The sequence below is a fragment of the Chiloscyllium plagiosum genome, chromosome 28, assembly GCF_004010195.1.
Source record: "Chiloscyllium plagiosum isolate BGI_BamShark_2017 chromosome 28, ASM401019v2, whole genome shotgun sequence".
In the NCBI taxonomy this organism is placed as follows: domain Eukaryota; kingdom Metazoa; phylum Chordata; class Chondrichthyes; order Orectolobiformes; family Hemiscylliidae; genus Chiloscyllium; species Chiloscyllium plagiosum.
Window position 1 is genome coordinate 12,892,196 of NC_057737.1, and position 22,023 is coordinate 12,914,218.

The window sequence follows — 22,023 nt, forward strand, 5'->3', positions numbered from 1 at the left end:
AAATGGAAAGTGGAAATAAATGGTTATTGTTGGACTGCAAGTCTACATTAAGTGGACTAACGTAATGGTCAGTATTGGGCCTCAGTTATTTATAATATATGGCAATGATTTAGTTGAAGGGACTGAGTATACTGGATCCAAGTTTACTGATGATACAAAATGCAGTTAGAAGGCAAACTGTGAAGAGGATACAAAGAGAATCTCTCTCAGTTGAGGAAAAAAGAAGGCGTGTCAGAAGCACTGGTGAGGATGGTTGCATCATCAGAACAGATGACATGGAGAAACTGGGAGAGTGGAATTCTGACACAAAGTAGTGTGAGAGCAATATAATTGAAGTAATTGTGTGAGTCAGTGAGTTTATCATAGACATGTTTACACCCTATCCCCAGCAATGGAGACAAAATCAATGGAAAGAGATAGAGTCACAGGGTCATACCACATGGAAACAAATCCTTCGGTTCAACTCATCTGAGTCAACCAGGTATTCCAAATCAAACAAGAGTTATTTGCCTGTGTTTGGCCTATATCCCTCTAAACCTTTCCTGTTCAAGTACCCGTCAAAATTTCTTTTAAATTTTGTAACTATATCGGTTTCTGCCACTTCCTCTGCTCACCCTGCTATAGGCAGGACATTAGTAAATTTGAAATGGTACAGAGAAGATTGATAAGGATACTACTGAGACTGGATGATTTGAGTTATAAGGAGAAGCTGAAAAGGCTGGGACCATTTTTTTCCCCTGGAATGTAGGAGGTCATAAGGGGCATAGAAAAGGTAAATAGCAAAGGTCTTTTCCCAAATGTAGGGCTTTTAAAACTAGAGGCCAAATGTTGAAGGTGGGAGGGGAAAGATTTAAAAGGGACATAAGGGGCAACTTTTTCACACAGAGGTTGCTTTGTATAGGAAAGATGGAGATGAATCATGTGAAGGGGAGATAAGGTATAAACGGGAAGCAAAGTTGATAAAATTTCTTGTTCGGGTTAAAAACACCATGCTGGATAAAGGAATTAGGGAGTGATCCAAGTTCTACTGGAATGGGGAATGCACAAATAAGCTGCCAGAGGGTGCAACTACAACCTGTGAGGGTACCTTTTACTTTAAAGAATGAGTTAGGTTAAAGAACGAGTTCTTCAATGTGATTACAAGTTCAGCCCAGCCAGGATGTGGTGGGGCTCCAGAGACACAATCCATGGAAGGAATACAGCAAAGGCTGATTGGACCGATTCCTGGGCTCAGGACACTCTTCTCTGCGGAGAGTTGAGTTGACTGCGAGTATATTCCTTGGAATTTGGAAGGTTGAACAATGATCTCCTGGAAACATATACATTTTTAATGATGTTGGTAGAGAGATGCTGACAACATGTTTTCCCTGGGAGCCTAAACTTAGAAGTTTCGTCACAGAATAAACATTTATGATTGAGATGAAAGACATTTGTCTCCTCAAAGGATTATGGATCGTGTACCTCAGGGGGATACGAATGCTCAGTTATTGAATTCAAAGCAGTGGTCAATAGATTTTTGAATGCAAAGAACCTCAAGGGCTGTGCGGAGAATACAGACAGCAGGATTGATGTAAAAGATTAGCTATAATGTTATGGAAAGGAATAGCAAATTCAAATGGCCTGCTCCCATTTTTAACATATCACTCTTCCAGTTGTTCTACATACACAAAGCCACCAGACAGAATGATGACTACATTGGCACTGACAGACCGTGTCATGATATATGTGAAGATGACTCAGTACCTGGACAATGAAAGCTTAAGGACGAATCCAATGTTTGCGGACTTGTACATGTGCAAGAAAGATATTTGATGATGTTTTTAATGACATCCTAAAACACCTTCCAACCAATTAGTTACCTTTTTGAAGTACAGTCCCTGTTGTACAGTAGTTTCTACACATGAAAGATTCACTCAGCAATGAGACAATTGTCAGGTTTGTCTGTTCTGGTTGTATCGGTTGAGGGAATGGAACTCATACCACAGAGCATACACTTGCTCTCCTGCAGTACAGCCATGGATTACAATCAAAAGCATAGCACACAATAACCTGCTTCTTAAAGATAATCCAGTACCATATCTCTCCAGTTCTCCTTTCAGGCTTATATGTTTCACTGTCATAAATGTGAAGTGATGGGATTAGCTCCCTAACTTGAATGTTCTTTTACCTTCCCATCGTCAAAAATACTAATCAGGGGACTGCTTTCTAGAATAGGGCTTTCAGGTTCTTATGGCAACCTACATCTTTGGGTTCAAAAGCCTGAGTTCCAACCTTACCTGCTCCATCACACATCTGAACAGTTTTATTACAAGTATCTAGAGTAACGATGATTGAAAACAGCAGATGACTGCTCTTCTGTGCCTCAACCCCGGTTAATTAGATACTGTGCTTGTTTCTGATGTAGAGGTTGTAGGTTCAAATCTCACTTCAGAGACATTAAAACAAGAGTCTGGAGTAATATTCCCATCACAGTGTCGAGGGGTCATTTTTGATGGCAGAGATGCCATTTTTCAGATGAGGTTTTAAGATTAGGTGTCATTTGTTCTCACAGGTGGGTGTGGAAATTCTCATGACATTTAAAGAACGAGGAATTATCTGTGAAACACCAATCAATACATATCCCTTCATCAACATCGCTATAGGACATTATGGGTTTTCTGTATGACAGCATTAACTGCAGGACAAATTTACCTCATTGACACTACGTACCATTGGAAAATGCTAAGACTGTGAAGTGGATGTTAAAATTGTAAGTTTTCTTTGGATGCCTCGTAGCTGGTGTCTGCTGAGAAGACAATGGGTTGCTCCTGGAATGAGTGCAGGAGAGAGAGAGAGAGAAAGAAACCCACATTGCTAACTGACAGCCATGAACCATGAACAGCACTGTTACGGCCTTTGCTGTTTGAATTTATGTATCGCTGGACATCGGAGTGTGTCTGGGAAAATTAACAAACAGTGAAATTCACAACTAATCTTGCAGGAACCTGTTTGGGAGAGGTCACAGCACAGAAACAGATAAGCAGATATTTTAAGCATGGCCTTACAGTAAGTCTGCAGTAGTGAGTAGAGCAGGTTCTTTCTTGATTATATGTTTTATTGAGATATGTCTCTTGATTAAACTTAAAATATAAGTCATAAGTATTCATTTAACCTGGAGCAGTGTTTTGTAGAGGAATAAAATGGTGTTATTTTCTGGGTCTGTAGATTGAAAGCAGCAAAAATGGCCTTTAGTAGAGTGATATGCTCTTCTTGCCGGATGCGGGGATTTAGGGAGAGTTTAAAGGTTACTGAGGATTATATCTGCAATAAATATCATTGGGGTGCGAATCCTATCAGATCGAATGGATTGGTTGAAGAGACAGTTAGAGGCTATGGGGAATTTACAAGAGCAAGGGGATGTGATGGATGCCAGTTATAGGAAGTAGGAAAAGTCACAGATAGAGTCACATATATGGGTTAACTCCAGGAAAGGTAAGAGAGGTAGGCAGTTAGTGCAGGAGGCTTCTGTGGCTATTCTCCATTTCAAACAGGTATGCTGTTTTGGAAAATGTAGAGGGTGATGGATTCTCAGGGGAATGTAGCATGAACAGCCAAGTTTCTGGTATTGAGACTGGCTCTAATGCAATGAGGGGTATGAGGGGTTCCAAGAGATTGACTGTGTTAGGAGACTCTCTAGTCCGAGGTACAGACAGACGTTTCTGTGGCCAGCAGCAAAAAATCAGAATGGTGCATTGCTTCCCTGGTGCCAGGATCAAGGATGTCTCAGAGAGGGTGCAGAATGTTCTCAAGGGTGAGAGGGGCCAGCCGGAGGTCATTGTACACATTGGAACCAACAATATGGGAAGGGAAAAGGTTGAGATTCTGAAGGGAGATTACAGAGAGTTAGGCAGGAATTTAAAAAGGAGGTCCTCAAGAGTAGTAATATCTGCATTACTCCTAGTGCTATGAGTTAGTGAGGGCAGGAATAGGAGGATAGAGCAGATGAATTCATGGCTGAGGAGCTGGTGTATGGGAGAGGGATTCACATTTTTGGATCATTGGAAACATTTTTGTGGTAGAGGTGACCTGTACAAAAAGGACGAATTGCACCTAAATTGGAAGGGGACTAATATACTGGCAGGGATATTTGCTAGAGCTGCTCAGGAGGATTTAAACTAGTAAGGTGGGGCAGTGGGACCAAGGGAGATAGTGAGGATAGAGGTCAATCTGAGACTGATACAGATGAGAACAAAGGTGAGTCAAACAGGCAGGGGAGGCGGGGACAAAGCAGAGAGCAAGGTAGGACTGATAAATTAAACTGCATTTATTTCAATGCAAGAGGCCTAAAAAGGAAGGCAGATGAACTCAGGGCATGGTTAGGAAAATGGGACTGGGATATCATAGCAATTACAGAAACATGGCTCAAGGATGGACAGGACTGACAGCTTAATGTTCCAAGATAAAAATGCTATAGGAAGGATAGAAAGGGAGACAAGAGAGGAGGGGAGTGGTGTTTTTGATAAGGGATAGCATTACAGCTGTACTTAGGGAGGATATTCCTGGAAATACATCCAGGGAGGTTATTTGGGTGGAACTGAGAAATAGGAAAGGTATGATCACCTTATTGGGATTGTATTATAGACCCTCTAATAGTTAGAGGGAAATTGAGAAACAAATTTGTAAGGAGATCTCAGTTATCTGTAAGAGTAACAGGGTGGACATAACTTTGGGGCCAGCGACCATAATTCTATTCGTTTTTAAATAGTGATGGAAAAGGATAGGCCAAATCTAAAAGTTAAAGTTCTAAATAGGAGAAAAGCCAATTTTGATGGTATTAGGCAAGAACTTTCAAAAGCCAATTGGGGACAGATGTTCACAGGTAAAGGGACGGCTAGAAAATGGGAAGCTTTCAGGAATGAGAGAACGAGAGTCCAGAGAAAATATATTGCTGTTAAGGTGAAAGACAAGGCTTATAGGTATAGGGAATGCTGGATAACTAAAGAAATTGAGGGTTTAATTAAGAAAAAGAAAGAAGCATATGTCAGGTACAGACAGAATTGATTGAGTGAATCCTTAGAAGAGTATAAAGGCAGTGGGAGTATACTTAAGAGAGAAATCAGGAGGGCAAAAAGGGGACATGAGGTAGCTTTGGCAAATAGAGTTAACGAGAATCCAAAGGGTTTTTACAAATACAGTAAGGACAAAAGGATAACTAGGGAGAGAATAGGGCCCCTCAAAGATCAACAAGGCGGCCTTTGTGTGGAGCCACAGAAAAAGAGTGTTTTGCATCAGTATTTACTGAGGAAAAGGACATGGAAGATATAGAATGTAGGGAAATAGATGATGACATCTTGAAAAATGTCCATATTACAGAGGATGCAGTGCTGGATGCCTTGAGACACATAAAAGTGGATAAATCCCCAGAACCTGTTCAGGTGTACCCTAGAGCTCTGTTGGGAAGCTAGAGAAGTGATTGCTGGGCCTCTTACTGAGATATTTGTATCATTGATAATCACAGGTGAGGAGCCGGAAAACTGGAGGTTGGCTAACGTGGTGCCACTATTTAAGAAAGGTGGTAAAGACAAACCAGGGAACTATAGACCAGTGAGCCTAACATCAGTGGTGGGCAAGTTGTTGGAGGGAATCCTGAGGGACAGGACGTACATGTATTTGGAAAGACAAGGACTTATTAGGGATAGTCAACATGGCTTAGTGCGTGGGAAATCATGTTTCACAAACTTAATTGAGTTTTTTGAAGAAGTAACAAAGAGGATTGATGAAGGCAGAGCAGTAGATGTGATCTCTATGGACTTCAGTAAGGCGTTCGACAAGGTTCCCCATGGGAGACAGGTTAGCAAGGTTAGATCTCATGGAATACAGGGTGTACTAGCCATCTGGATACAGAACTGGCTCAAAGGTAGAAGAGGGTGGTGATGGAGGGTTTTCAGATTTGAGGCCTGCGACCAGTGGATTGCCACAAAGATCAGTGCAGGGTCCACTACTTTTCGTCATTTATATAAATAATTTGGATGTGAGCATAAGAGGTACAGTTAGTAGGTTTGCAGATGACACCAAAATTGGAGGTATAGTGGACAGCGAAGAAGGTTACCTCTGATTACAACAGGATCTTGAACAGATGGGCCAATGGGCTGAGAAGTGGCAGATGGAGTTTAATTGTGAGGTGCTGCATTTTGGGAAAGCAAATCTTAGCAGGACTTATACACTTAATGGTAATGTTCTAGGGAGTTTGCTGAACAAAGAGACCTTGGAGTGCAGGTTCATAGCTCCTTGAAAGTGGAGTTGCAGGTAGATAGGATAGTGAAGAAGGAGTTTAGTATGCTTTCCTTTATTGGTCAATGTATTGAGTACAGGAGTTGGGAGGTCATGTTGTGGCTGTACAGGTCACTGGTTAGGCCACTGTTGGAATATTGCGTGCAATTCTGGTCTCCTTTCTATTGGAAAGATGCTGTGAAACTTGAAAGGGTTCAGAAAAGATTTATAAGAATGTTGCCAGGGTTGGAGTATTTGAGCTATAAGGAGAGGCAGAAGAGGCTGGGCCTGTTTTCTCTTGAGCATCGGAGGCTGTGGGGTGACCTTATAGAGGTTTACAAAATTATGAGGGGCATGGATAGGATAAATAGACAAAGTCTTTTCCCTGGGTTTGGGGGAGTCCAGAACTAGAGGGCATAGGTTTAGGGTGAGAGGGGAAGGATATAAAAGAGACCTAAGGGGCAGCCTTTTCACACAGAGGGTGGTACATGTATGGAATGAGCTGCCAGAGGATGTGGTGGAGGCCAGTACAATTGCAACATTTAAAAGGCATTTGGATGGGTATATGAATAGGAAGGGTTTGGAGGGTTATGGGCCAGATGCTGGCAGGTGGGACAAGATTGGGTTGGGATATCTGGTCGGCATGGATGAGTTGGACCCAAGGGTCTGATTCCATGCTGTACAACTCTATGATTCATTATTGGATTGAATTTTGTCTGTTGTGGCTATAGAAACCAATTTGTCAGAGTGAGTTCCCTCAGCAGCTGCAGCCACAGATTGATAGCTAAATTTGGGTGATGCTTCTCCTTCTGATGGGCACTTATTTCCAACTGCTTTTGCATGACCTTCCTGAGCGCTTGGCTTCAAGCACTCCTGATAGCAGTAAGGACTTTCTACACACTGTCCATAATCCTGGCAACCCTGAGATCTCACCTACAACATCCTTGAATGGTGGGAGTGGTTGACTTACTGATCTTGTATTGATGGCAAACCTGGCAGAGCATGTCTTTGGGGATGCAGCCACATCCATGTGGCCTACATAGAGTCATAGAGATGTATAGCATGAAAACAGACCCTTGGGTCCAACCAGTCCATGCTGACCAGATATCCCAACCCAATCTAGTCCCACCTGCCAGCACCCGGCCCATAACCCTCCAAACCCTTCTTATTCATATACCCATCCAAATGCCTTTTAAATGTTGTAATTGTACCAGCCTCCACCACTTCCTCTGGCAGCTCATTCCATACACGTACCACCCACTGTGTGAAAATGTTGCCCCTTAGGTCTCTTTTATCTTTCCCCTCTCACCCTAAACCTATGCCCTCTAGTTCTGGACTCCCCCAAACCCAGGGAAAAGACTTTGCCTATTTACCCTATCCATGCCCCTCATAATTTTGTAAACCTCTATAAGATCACCCCTCAGCCTCCCACGCTCCAGGTAAAACAGGCCCAGCCTGTTCAGCCTCTCCCTATCGCTCAAATACTCCAACCCTGGCAACATCCTTGTAAATCTTTTCTGAACCCTTTCAAGTTTCACAACATCTTTCCGATAGGAAGGAGACAAGAATTGCACGCAATATTCCAACAGTGGCCTAACCAGTGACCTGTACAGCCACAACATGACCTCCCAACTCCTGTACTCAATACTCTGACCAATAAAGAAAAGCATACCAAACGCCTTCTTCACTATCCTATCTACCTGCAACTCCACTTTCAAGGAGCTATAAACCTGCACTCCAAGGTCTCTTTTTTCAGCAACACTCCATTGGACATTACCATTAAAAGTATATAAGTCCTGCTAAGATTTGCTTTCCCAAAATGCAGCAACTCACATTTATTTGAATTAAAGTCCATCTGCCACTTCTCGGCCCATTGGCCCATCTGATCAAGATCCTGTTGTAATCTGAGATAACCTTCTTCGCTGTCCACTACACCTCCAATTTTGGTGTCATCTGCAAACTTACTAACTGTACCTCTTATGTTTGCATCCAAATCATTTATATAAAAGACAAAAAGTAGTGGACCCAGCACCGATCCTTGTGGCACTCTACTGGTCACAGGCCTCCAGTCTGAAAAACAACCCTCCACCACCACCCTCTGTCTTCTACCTTTGAGCCAGTTCTGTATCCAAATCGCTAGTTCTCCCTGTATTCCGTGAGATCTAACCTTGCTAACCAGTCTCCCATGGGGAACCTTGTTGTGTCAATGGCGTTGCTGTTGACTATAGAAGGCAATCATCTTGGCAATTGCTGCACGCTGATATCCTTCCATTTCTACCACCCTGGCTTGGCAGGACAGGCACAATAATCATCTGAGGCAGAAGAAATGGGGAGAATTGGGCCACTTTTCTTAAATCAGTGGCAAACTCTTCAGGATCATTCCATAATGAAATCTGGATCCTTGAATTCTGTTTCAGGTCAATAAATAATCTCCAGGAAAGAGATTGGTCTATGTTTAGCTTTTAAAGGCTTCTAGGGGATTGGGGAGAAAGTGGGAATATAGCATTGGGAAAGAGGATCAGCCATCATCATTTCCAATGGCAAAGCAGGCTTGAAGGGCTGAATGGCCTCCTCATGATGCCACTTTCTATGGTTCCAAATTCCAGCTGTTATAATTCAAGGAAATCCTTCTGGATATGTGTTGTCCAAATGTGATGGAACTGATGGATTGAGAAGATCATGATTCAGGTAATTTGACAATAGATGACAAAGCATGCAAGGCTAGGGGCCTTGGAAAATGGGACTAGTATAAAGCTAAATGCTTGTTTTTGTCAGTGCAGACTGGGTGAATCCAAGGGCCTGTTTCTGTGCTGTTTGAATCTGACTGAGGTGTCGGAGTCAGAAAACGAGGTTTCATTGACCGTGCAAAAGTAGGGGTTGTGGTTCTATCCACTAGCTGGAGATTTAATGCAAATTTCCAAAATAACAAAGAGAAGGGACTGGATTCAGTGGAACACTTTTTGACACCGACTTACCATCAATAAGCAGATCTTTATAGATATTTAGCTGCACTGTATAAGTTTGATAGGACACTAGTGGCATGGGATAAGCACCCCTCACCAAGTGTTCCTAAAGGATTTCCCAATTGATTAGTTAATCATTCAGTGCTCCTAAATCCCCACGAACAGCAATTGTGGTTGGCCTGCCATTTGATGGCGCCCAATGCAATTCGCTTGTAGTTGAGGCATCATTAATTGGGCTGAGGATTCTGCCTTGAAAAGGATTGGGGCGCTGCTGCTAGAGCTATCGCCAGTTCGAGATGGGGCTCTTTATCTTATTGCTGCTGCTGCTCTGGAGTCACCCTTTCAGGGTCAGGACTCTCGATTCTCCCCCGCCAGGCTCGGGCCATGGCTCAGTGCGATACTTTGACTACCCCGAGGAGATAACTTGTACGCCGTCCGGCGTTGTGGTGCGAATTCGTAATGACTCTTTCCAGGGAATGTTCATTCGACTGTCCATCGTGGGTAAGTCATTAACGCTCCGAGTAATGCGAAGTGTTTCGAACTTGTTGTAAATGCTTTCTCCCCTCTATGCATCTATCTCTACCCTCTTGTAAATAAAACTAAATGTACATTTGGTAACTTGTTTGTTCAATTGGAGTGCGGAGTTGAGTCGCTTTTCCTCCCCGGCGGTAATTTTAGGGTACCAAATAACTTAATTCATTATGGGTGCTTGTGGCCTCTATAGAGTATCTCTAATTGCTGCTTTAATGGGACCAGCGATAACTTTTAACAAAGCTTTTTAACTTGGAGATGCCTGTGTTGGATTAGGGTGTACAAAGTTAAAAACCGCACTAGTCCAACAGGCTTATTTGAAGCATGAGCTTTTTGGAGCGCTGCTTCAAGTGCTCTTTTTAAAAAAAATTCTGGTTTTATTTTTGACTTTCTATATACTACACCGGCAAGCAATCGCCCTTCATGTTAGAGACGAACAGAAATAGCTGGAAAGGCTACACATTGCTAGCAGTACCTCTGGAGAGAAACTAGGGCTAACACTTAGGGTCCAATGACTCCTCCAGTAAAAGCTGTTTTGGTTTGTCATGTTAGAGTCCCCTGACTGAGGAACAAGACTTACATTGTCTAGTGTCAGAGCTCATGCATGTAGGCCCATGGCTCTTTTTAAAAAGCCAATATTTATGATCTTGAGGTGTCCTTAAACAATAGGGCCACTCTTCTTGTGGGTTGTAATAGCTGAGAAGCTTTGTCAGAGACACAACATAATGGAACTATCTTCCCCTCTAGCTAAGAACCCTGAGGTGTCAGAGTCTTGGTAATCTTTAAATGGGCTTCAGTTATAATGAAAACACCCTCCTTTCTACTATGTAGAAGTTTCTACATTGGGATTTTCTGATCAATGAACTAGCTTATACAGCAACTGATAAGGCTAACTGATTCATGATACTAGTCAGGTAACTCCATATATTCCAATTATATTGGGGGAAGATTATTTAACTGGGCTTTAAACACTTTTCATGCATTGAGTGAAGGGGTTCTGGATCTCACTTTTTAAACTTTAAAATATCTGGCATTTAAAAAGCTGACCCTCTGCTTGTGTTATCTATTGTGGTTGAGTCAGTGCTCACTGCTGGGTTAATGTACCGATCTAACCTAATTGGGAGTATATCCTCTTGGATATTGTTGAATAAGATCATGGCTGATCTGACTTACTCAGTGCCCTGCTTGCTCATGATCCATTCCCCACTTTGTTTTCAATATATAAAGTTGAAAGTGACCTTACTAGTGCAGCTAAAAATGCTGAACTTTGAATGTTAGTCACAGGATAACATTTTGAAGATCATTGGAATAGGTGCTAGCGCCCAAGGACAGAATTTGTCTCCACATTATGCTTTGTTAACTGAAGAAACCTTGCTTGGGTGGCCCTGCACACACTTTGATGTCCATGGAGTACTGAGCTGGATGGTGACTGTCTGGCTTATGGCATGAGTCTTGCCATTCCTATCTGAATTAGGATGACTAATTATACTTTGTTTTAAAATTGCTATTGCACATGTCTGAAAATAATTCTTTCTTGAATAGATAACTATGGTATACCAAGAGACCTGCATTCACTGCCCAGCAGTTGTCCATATACCACTGTACCACAAGCAGATGGGTCCTTGCTTTTCACTACCCCATACAAGGGATGTTATGTTCACCTAATGGTAAGTACAGACTTCAAAGCAGTGGTAATATTTTAGTATTCTCTTTTGGATTGGAAATAGCCAAAAAACAACCATAGCAGCTGCATCTTATAGATTTGACCACAAATGCTGTGCTAGCAGCACAGGTCTGACAACTTCTTCTAGCCAAGGAAGTTTTTTGGAAGTCTTTTGTGGAAAGATATTAAGGGTATTCTTTCAGTTGCAATTAACTCCTTTTGCCAATGGTGAAAGTGTAATCTGGTTGAGCTGCAGTCATGAGACCCAGTTGAAAGGGTATAATGGCAATCGGCAAGGTTTTTTGATTATACTCTGCATCTTGTCGAGCAGATAAGTTAATGGGTGAATTGACTCCTTTCCTGAGGAAGGTTAGCCTGGTAAATACAGTACCAAGATCAGATGGCAACTTTTGGTCTGGCCATTGATCAGTCATCTTTTACACTCCAGGAGTAAAGTATGGCGTGACAATTAGGTTTCTATCCACATGGGAAGTTTCCACTTGTGAATTAGATGAAATCTCCCCACTTTCAGTGGTGGACTTTGAACTGACTTGTCAAGGTGTAAATACCCCTCCCAATCATAATTGGGAGCCAAGGGTAGGCCATTACTAATAACTGAGTGGGAAGAGAATTTCCAGTGAGAATGGAAACCTCTATTCTATCCCATTAGAGAAATGGATGACTTAGTGATCTTCAAGACTCCTAACAGGCTTTGGTTTTCAGCTAATATCAAATGCTGTTCTTTCTTGTAGAACAACACAGTGAGCCTGGAGCTGAGGATTGATGGAATTGATGAATCCAAAAGAATTATAGTTATAGAACGCATTCCACTAAACTGTACCCTGCCATCATTGCCTTCTGTGACTGGTAGGTTTTAAGTAATGCTTTGTGTAGCCAAGGCTTTGCTTTCTGTACAAGCAAACGGTCCATTGCCTTGTGTAGTGGCTGATCCTGATGCTCTGAATCACTTGATCTGTCCACTCATGATCAGTTGTGTATGTCATATTAGCATTTAATTTGACTCTCCACCTGGCCTTACAAACTCAAAGCTGCATAATCTAAAGTCAGGACCTGGATGGGCTATTTAGTCTTAATTCTCATAACCTGAGTGTCACATGACACTACTACATAATTGCAGATTATTTAAATTTGACACTACAAACATCAAATTGTCAACTCCAGATTTTCTGGTGTAAATGTCCCTGGCCTGTTCAGTGCAGTCGCTTGAACCAAGGGCAGGCTAAAGGCTGCCAATTAGAAAATGGTGTAACTTCTCCTTTTCTTGCCTTCCTCACCTGAAACTGAACTTTAGGTTCAGTTAAACTATTTTTCCCAATTGGCCTTCAGTTGGAGTAAATATAAACTACTAGGGCCTTCATGTCCTGCAATACATTAACCACAAAATCTATAGGTAGAACTAAATACCTGCATGTAAACTTGGTCTTCAATTTGACAAGTGGCTAGTAAAAATAATAAATCTCCCTCCCTCTCCCCTCTGCAATGGAGTACTAATCTCTGATTGTGACATGTGCACCCTGAATCTCATGGAAACAAATAATATTAAAAGCTTTTAGACATGACTATCTCCTGTAACTCAAAGTAAATGGCCTGTTTAACTCCAACTGTTCTAACTTCCCCAACAGTGGGACCCACAAAAGGAACACTTCCCATCACCAAGGAACCAGAGGATACCACTACTGCAAGTACCCCTGTTGTAGATACTACTGCAGTGACCCCCATTACCAAGGAGCCTGCAAATGTGACCACTTCCATCACCACCAAGGAGCTAGTAGATGTTACTGCAGTGACCCATTCCACCACAAAACCTGTGGATACCACTGAGGAGCCTGCAAATGCAACTGTTCCCACTATGGAGCCAGTGGGTTCTACTGTCTTGACCCTTCCCACCAAGAAACCTGTGGATGCTACTGTCTCCATCACCACCAAGAAGCCAGTAGATGATGCTGCAGTGACCCATTCCATCACAGAACCTGTGAATGAAACTATTCCCATCACCAAGGAGCCAGTAGATGTTACTGCAGTGACCCTTTCCACCACAGTTTCTGTAGATACCACAAGGGAGCTTGTGAATGTAACTGTTCCCACCCTGGAGCCAGCAAGGTCTACTGTGGTGACCCTTCCCATCACCAAGGAACCTGTGGATACTACTTCAGCAACAATCCCTGTTGTAGAAACCACTGCAGTGACCCTTCCAATCACTAAAGAGCCAGTAGATGGTACTGCAGTGACCCCCACCAAGGAGCCTGTGAATGCAACAGTTTCCATCACCAAGGAGCCAGTGGGTTCTACTGTGACCCTTTCCATCACCAAGGAACCTGTGGATACTAGTTCTGCAACCATCCCTGTGGTAGATATCACTGCAGTGACCCTTCCAATCACTAAGGTGCCAGTTGATGTTGTTGCAGTGACCCATTCCACCCCACAACCTGTAGATACCACTGAGGAGCCTGTGAATGCAACTGTTCCCACTACCAAGGAGCCAGTGGGGTCTACTGTGGTGACCCTTCCCACCACTAAGAAACCTGTGAATGCTACTGTCACCATCACCAAGAAGCCAGTAGATGGTACTGCAGTGAGCCCCACCAAGGAGCCTATAAATGCAACTGTTCTCATAACCAAGGAGCCAGTTGATGTTACTGCAGTGACCCTTTCTACCACAGAGCCTGTGGATACCCCTGAGGAGCCTGTGAATGTAACTGTTCCCACTACCAAGGAGCCAGTGGGGTCTACTGTGGTGACCCTTCCCATCACCAAGGAACCTGTGGATGCTACTTCTAACATTTCTGTAGATACCACTGCAGCAACCCTTTCCATCACTAAGGAACCAGTAGATGTTACTGTAGTGACCCCCACAACCAAGCAGCCAGTGACACTGACTGTAGTAACCCTTTCTCTCACTGAGGAACCAATGAATACCACTGCAGTAACTATTCCTGTTGTAGATGCTACTACAGTGACCCTCTCTGCCACCAAGAAGCCTGTGGATGTGACTTTAGTGACCCTTTCCACCAAGGAGCCTGTGGTTACCACTACAACTGTTACTGGCACAAAGGTACCAGTGAATAGAACTGTTGCAACTCCTCACACCACTGAGCCAGTAGATGCTACAACAGTGACCCTTTCCTCCACTAAGGAGCCAATAGATACTACTGCAGCCATCCCTATTGTAGACACTACTGCAGTGACACTAATCACTGGAACCATGAATGTAACAGCACCCACCAAGGAGCCTATAGATTCCACTGCAGAAACAGCTCCCATTACCAAGGAGCCAGTGAATAGGACTACAGTGACCCCCTCTTCCAAGGAGCCTGTGGATACCACTGCAGCAACCCTTTTCACCAAGGAGCCTGTGAATGTAACTATTCCCATATCTAAGGAGCCAGTAGATGCTACTACCACAACTGCACTTGTGGGGCAGACAGCTGGCTTCACAACAGCCACAATCAGCATGGACCTGACTTCAAATGGAGGTATGATATGCAGATTAAGCTTACACAAACTAGCAATACTTTAGCTTTTAAAAGCTAGTATCACTCATGATAGATCTTGAAGGGGGCCTTGTGACCAAGGAAACACGATTGAAGTTAATGTTGGCCATCTAACAGGCATTCATATGCCTAATATGTAAAATCAGCCTAGTTTCCCCTAATCTAGGGAGTGTAGCTAGAGAAGCCAACTGAGCTTAGTCAGTTTGTCAACTCTAGACATGCACTGAGTTTTTGTTTAGCATAACATTCCAGCTAATTGTGTTCTTACACAAACTTTAGATCTTACAAACCAGAAGATCTATGTTCAAATCCAATTGTCCTGGGCATGTTCAAATAAGTATGAATGGATTGTTGGCAGTAAATCCAGATGGGATTTGAAAGTTGATCCTGGTCTTGAACTTTTAGCTAAGTCCAGTATACAAACCAGTGCCTGAAATAAGACTGATCAGAATTGAGTCCTAGGTATCTAGTTTAGGTTTAAAATTGCAGTTCACTGCTCGTGGCTAACTGAACTTCTGATTGCAGATAAAACCCACATTTGTGATGTTGATGCCAAGGACCGTGTGAACTGTGGAAATGCTTCAATTGGTGAAGAAGAATGCTATGCCAAAGGATGCTGCTATGATCTCCTCAGTGGGCAAATCCCTTGCTTTTATGGAAAAACTGGTTGGTTTTTAAATTTGGTATAAGTCTTTCTAATCTAGAATAATTCTAATTCTTGCTCAGATAACTGAGTCCTAGCTTTTGAAATCAACACTTTTCTTTTCTCAAAATTGTCTGTGGGCAGCTAAGACTGATCTTATGCAAAAGCTGGTGCTTGATTAGCCTCTGTACTTGGAATTGAGAATTTTCTTGAACACTAATGCAATAGTAAACCTGTTGTGCTGCACTTAATTGCTGAATACTAAATACCTTTTTTTTTTCCCCAGCTTATATTGACTGTACAACCAATGGGCTATTCACCATCGTGGTCCCCAGAATTGCTACAGTACCCCCACTCAATCTTGACTCTGTCTCACTGCTAAATAATACAAGTCCACAGTGTGGTCCTATAACCAGGACAACAGAGTTTGTTCTCTTCAGATTTCCTCTTGACTCATGTGGGACTACACAAATAGTAAGTTGTTTCCTCCTCTAGGGTGGTGAGGGAAGAAATAAGGATTGGATCCTTACCTTTTTTCTCTCTACATAGGTTGATGGACTCTACATCACTTACAGTGTAGATGTAATGGCCAAAAGGAAAATCCAAACTGGACCTCGTGGCTCTATAACCAGGGAGAGTACTTTCAAGTAAGCTCTTGATACTGAACATCTAACTGTAGCAAATTCTACTAAGTAGATTAAAAATTCTGCTCTAGTTTGGTTGATTATTCTTGTTGCCACTAGAATCAGCCATGCAGTATCTATTGATGAAATAGCTTGCTTCTGTCATAAGCTATATAGTCACTTCAAACCTAAACCATGTCATCTTTCAAAGGAAATTACTGTTAGCAACTGACCCTAAAACTCATCTCCCATGATCTGAATGCTACCTGTGTGTGCATTAGTACATGTAACCATTCTTCAGGCTGGTGCCACAAATTAAGTTCCTGTCCTCAACAACAGACTTGACTAAATTTCTTGCTCCTGACTACTTAAACTATCAAACAAATTCCCAAAGTACTTTCTCATACACTCCTCTAAGGAGCTTGAGTGAAAACAGTGAAATTGGAAGAACCAGCACTGTTAAAGCATCTTGCCTCCACTGCCCCAACCCAATGTAATAATCCCATATGCACCTTGTGAATAGAATGCCTTTGATTTGTCTTTCTCAGACTGTGTAGCATTAATATCTTTGCCTTAATCCTAATGAACAACTGAATACTGTTTTCCTAGGTTACATGTGAAATGTCACTTCACTGGCAAGAAAGACATCCCTTTGACACTAGTAGTGAATACTGCTTCACTCCCACCTTTTGTATTGAGGGAAGGTGTCCTCCAAATGGAAATGAGGATTGCAAAAGGTGAGTCTAACACATCTGAAGAACTGTATAAACTTTGCATTGTATTCACTCACTACCTTTCTCTCTGCAGAGAAGTCCTACAGTACCTGGTTTGCTGATGAAGACTACCCTCTAGTGAGATTTCTCAAAGAGCCAGTGTATATAGAAGTGCGTCTTCTCCACCGAACTGATCCCAATATTGAACTAGTGCTGAATGACTGCTGGGCCACACAAACACTTGACCCTCATCGTGCTCCAAGATGGAGCATTCTTCTGCATGGGCAAGTATTTCCATTTAAGAACTAGCAGATGAGTGAGCACTGGTCAACTTCAGCTAGGAAGTCCCACTAGAATTTTTATGCTAGTTTGTGATGCAAAAGCATTCTATTAAGTGCTCATACTTAAACCTCCCTTTCCTATTCATGTCAACTTACTACCCTTGGTGAAGGCATCTTTAATGTTCACCTTTTGGTTCTCAATGCACAACTTGAAACTGTCCCTGCATTCTAATTACCTGTTAACACCATTTTAGCTACCTGACTAAATCTCAATGGAAAGCTTGAATGCATCTTGCCAAAAATGCACTTAGATCATCAGTAGTCTCCAAGCCATGTCTTTGGGCCACAAGGGTTTTTGAATTAACAATATTATCAACACTAACATCATCACCAGAGAACTTCATGACCGATGCATATTACTGCTTTTTTCAGGCTAGTTAAGGAATTACAAATAAAAACCCTGTGCTTCACTACCCAAATTTCCATCCCACCCACTTGATACAAACATTTGACAGTTTGTGTATTTAACTTGTGAAACATCCCTTGCTGTTCAATCTGTGCCTTCACCCTCTAATGAAGCACTTGTACTCTTTCTGTAGGTGCCCATACTACAGAGACAACTACTTGACCCAGTTGCATGCAGTAGAGGCGGCTTCCGATGTGCCATTTCCAACTCATCACAAACGGTTTGAAGTGAAGACCTTTGCATTCTGGAATCGGCAGAGTCGGACAGCACTGAGTGGAGAGGTTAGACTTTTTTCACTTTACTGAATGTCTCTTGCTGGGTCCTTGTGCTTAACTATTCTCCTCTCCTATAGGTCTACTTTCATTGTAGTGCAACTGTGTGCCTTCTACCTGACATGCAAGAGTGTGCCACAACCTGTGGTGCTGGAAGAAGTAAGAAACTTTCTCCTAAGAATGGAAACTCTTTATTTCAGCTAGCTTCATGCCACCAACTTTCTTTTCTTTTTTTTTTCCCCCAGGGATAGCCAGACATTCAGATGTTAACATCTCAGCTGAAGCATCCTACCATGGATTAGTGACACTGAAGAGACCCATAGTTTTCACTCTTGCTGAAGGAAAAACTGCAGACCTATCTCAGGCAAATGGTATGAAGTGATTGCATGCCAATCTCAGTCAAACATAACAATGCATAGCTAGCAAGTAAATAGAGTAAGCAATTTTTACCTTAAACTAGTAATCAAGTCCATAATTGTCAAAGCTCTAGTGCTAACTGTTCCAGCTAGTTTTGGAAGTATCAGTTACTATTTGCATTACTACCCTACTGTCAATCACCACTACAATATTGCCATTCTTGATCAGCAATGCTTTCTCAGTCTTAAAGGAGTTCTTATTTCTCCCCATTATGAAGAATTTCCATCATGTAGATGGACAGCTATTACTTGTCACCAAGATTTAAACCACTGAAGGTGGTGCTGGAGGCATCAAGAGTTGGTTTATGCTTTCCATAAGCATAAGGGTACACTGTACCCAAGGATTTCTGGAAGTACACCAATAGGGAGAAAGCAGGAAGAACACTTACTGAGGATGGGGTCCAAATAAGTACCACTTCAAAAGGTGGGGGTTTCTTAATTGAGAATTCTCAACTTTCTCAGCAGGAATTCTATTAATCTAGGATTAATAGGTCTGTTTGAAATGAGGATACCGCAGCCACAATTTCTAAAAAGAATATTGGACCCAATGGCAGCCTCTTGCTCCCCTTGAAGTTTTAGGCTCAGCAGTCTAGCTCAACACTAGTAAATGAGCTTTGACTTCAAACTGAATCACCACTGGTGAGCTATAGGATACATTGACTCCTGCCAAGCTAACATGTCCATGTATCCAGAGCTTAAGCTAATGCATTCAGTTTTTAAATTAATCCAGTGATCATTGACTCGAGTTGTAAACTAGTTTCATGTTGGCTGTCCCTTCAATTCTGAAGTTTAAACAGTGGTGAGGCATGGGTCAATGGAGTAAAGTCTTTTGGGTGCTGTTCTATCTATTGAGGAAGGTAAACGGTCTGTCCAACAATCATGGAAGTGACAGAATCCATCTCATTAACCTCCCCTCTCTTACAGTGAATACTACAGATGGTGTTCTCCTTGCAGCAGCTGTAACATCACTGGTGTTGGCCTTGATCTGTGGACTAGTACTCTGTTGGAATTGCAAACAAATGCCCATATCTTGAGCTTGTGACTGTTTAAGTAGCACTTTGACAAGTGTGTGCAAGGTTTACATGTCATAAACCCCAAGTCTTGTATGACCTGATCACCTTTCAGTGGGGACTGCAATATTTAAATGAACCTAATGGGGCTTGGTGACTTCTGTCTCTTGTGCATGGACTTGACTCTTAGCAATACCCTTGGCAATAGCATTGAACTGTTTAATCACTATCACTTGCCATTCCTAAGATTTGCTAAGAGCAATCTTTAGTCTCTGACTCAAAGCTAGACTGTAAATGTGGTATGTAACTTCTTGCCCTGTTTGTTTAAACAATCATGTCTCCTTGTAAGAATGGGGTTTATAACTGACTTTTTTGAATGAAGCTAAACTGTGCTAATAAACTATTGACAACTGAATCTTTCTGGTTTGTGGTTAATTCAAGAATTGTAAATCTGCCTCACCCTATAACTAGTGAGTAATTGAATTTTGAAATCCTGAAGTTTTGTTTCTAGCATAATTATGAAACACATGCAATTAAGTTTGCACTGACCTAATTAAATGTACTCCATTTGTCATAAACCTTCCAACTTCCTAATCAAATCAGGAGATGGCCCAATATTTTAAATGGCAGAAGGCAACAAATGCCAGTTCTGAAGTGCCTAACTCCTCTGACAGTCTATTAGCAGCAGAGGAAGTGACGGCAAGCAGAGGGGCAGCCGAGACCCGGAAGCAGTTAGTGTAAGCTTAGCTGGGTTAGTTTTTTCCCCCTCTCCTCCATCAGACTGCTCCTGTATGTATCTCGCACATCTAGCAAATTGGAGTACTACAGATTCTGAATCTTTTTTCCTTGAAGCTCAGCTGGTGGGGGTAGCACTTCTGAAAAGAAACAAGTTCATTGAATCCTGTGACACTTCAAGCTAGCTAGGAAAATCCCCATCCCCATTTAGAGGGGAAGAGAAACAGTTCTCCAGATCAAGGAGAACTTTCTCCATGACTAGCTGTTAATGGAGGTCTTGTTACCAATAGGTGAGACTACCTAGTATGGGGTAGGGACTAGGGTGAGTTCAGGCTGAGATTCTGCTCTTCCAGCTTATATTGAGCTTTGTTAGAGCACTGCAGCAAGCCTGAGCCAAATGTTGGCCAGGAAATAGCATGGTGTGCTAAAGTCACAGGTAACGAAGCTTTTTTCAGGCAGAGCACTGTTCTGCCAAGCAGCCTCTACTACCTTTAGTGCAGAGGTACTACCTTTAGTGCAGAGGTACTACCTTTAGTGCAGAGGAGATCACAATTTGTGAGCAGCAAATTCCATAGACTAGATTTGTGGGAGGTGCATAGTGTTGCTTCACTTGGAAGATGTTTTGGGCACTAAAGGTATAATATCGACTCATTCATCCTAAGTCATGGGGTGGGAATAGTGGGAGTAAGGAAGGGTGCACTCCCTCCCTGGAGGGCATGATCCCTGTGGAATGCTGATTGGCATAATGTCTGGACATTGCACATACAGTACTTACTGCTCTGTGAATGCTGGTGGAATGGTAGGTAGTTCAGCTCAAATCTTGAGCTTTGCCCCAACAATGCTGGGGGATCCTTGGTTGAGGAAGTCTGATATTTCAAACTCTATTGAAGCTGGCCTTATTGGATACATGTGCAATAACAGGAACCAGGAGAAATGATGGGTTTTTTTCCTTTACAGGGAGCACAGCAAAGTTGAATAGTCCAGGTAACAGTTGGCACTTAGTGGATATTATTGACCACTATCACCAGAAAGTGAAATATTCCAAGGAAAGGAGTGAGGTCAGATTAGAAGTTGGAAGCTACATTGAAGTATTTTCTGGTGTTGGGTTGGGGGAAGCAGCACCTACACAACACAATATTGGAGAAAGTTGTTGGACTAGAACAACAAATGGTCAATGTACCCCACAAAGATATAACTGGTGTCTGTACCTCTAATATCATCCTATTGGGTGAGCAGTCTGTCAAAACTCAAGGCACTAAACCAACCACTCAGATGAAATCATGGTCTGACTGCTACACTCAGTCCTAAGGTGAGCTTTAATGTTTCATGCTGATGTGGGAAGCAGGAAGGTGATTAGATTTACTCCCATTCCCTTCATGGAGGCCATATGAAGCCACTAAACCTTCCCCCTAAGATTGCATCCCCACTTGGAGTGAAATATGGCAGGGCTCAGCCTAGTTGTAAGGCTGGTCACAAACACTGCTTCCTTCCAATGAACATGTCTGAACTGTTCCCCATTTGTATAATGAACATAGGAGACAGTGTTCTGAACTTCATGGTATTTGTCAATAGCTCAAACCTTTCACTGAGGAACAAATCCTGTTATGCTCAGATTTTGGCTTCTGTATAAATGTAGAATGCTTTCATCAACTCTTGGTATTAACTGCATTATTCTACAAGCTTGCTTTCACCTCTACTGCATTCTAATTTCAGAATGAAGAGTATGCTTGGCTAGCCTGCTGAATTTTTGCTGTTTCTACTCGTGAATTGAGCTCTGCAGTGGTTAAATCAGTTGCAACATCCTACTATCTAATGTTTGTAGTTGTAACTTTCTATGTTTACTCTACTGTAATGTAACTAATTTTCAGGCTTTTAAAACTCCAGATCACCTTTTTTCTATCACCTTCTCCTGTGCTGTGACCACTGACTGCCTCTTGTCTTTCTTT

The 22,023-nt window shown here is 42.3% G+C and overlaps 1 protein-coding gene across 1 annotated transcript; it reads left to right on the forward strand.

The window, feature by feature from the left end:
• Positions 1 to 9,479: 9,479 nt before the first annotated feature.
• Positions 9,480 to 19,757, forward strand: LOC122563962 (mucin-2-like). The gene is made up of 13 exons (XM_043718314.1): positions 9,480 to 9,713; positions 11,286 to 11,410; positions 12,159 to 12,273; positions 13,050 to 14,900; positions 15,444 to 15,584; positions 15,848 to 16,035; positions 16,111 to 16,208; positions 16,794 to 16,921; positions 16,992 to 17,181; positions 17,778 to 17,925; positions 17,997 to 18,075; positions 18,162 to 18,287; positions 19,257 to 19,757. Exons 1-13 carry the CDS (start codon positions 9,509 to 9,511, stop codon positions 19,364 to 19,366), a joined length of 3,504 nt encoding a protein of 1,167 aa, XP_043574249.1. The 5' UTR covers positions 9,480 to 9,508; the 3' UTR covers positions 19,367 to 19,757.
• Positions 19,758 to 22,023: the final 2,266 nt, after the last annotated feature.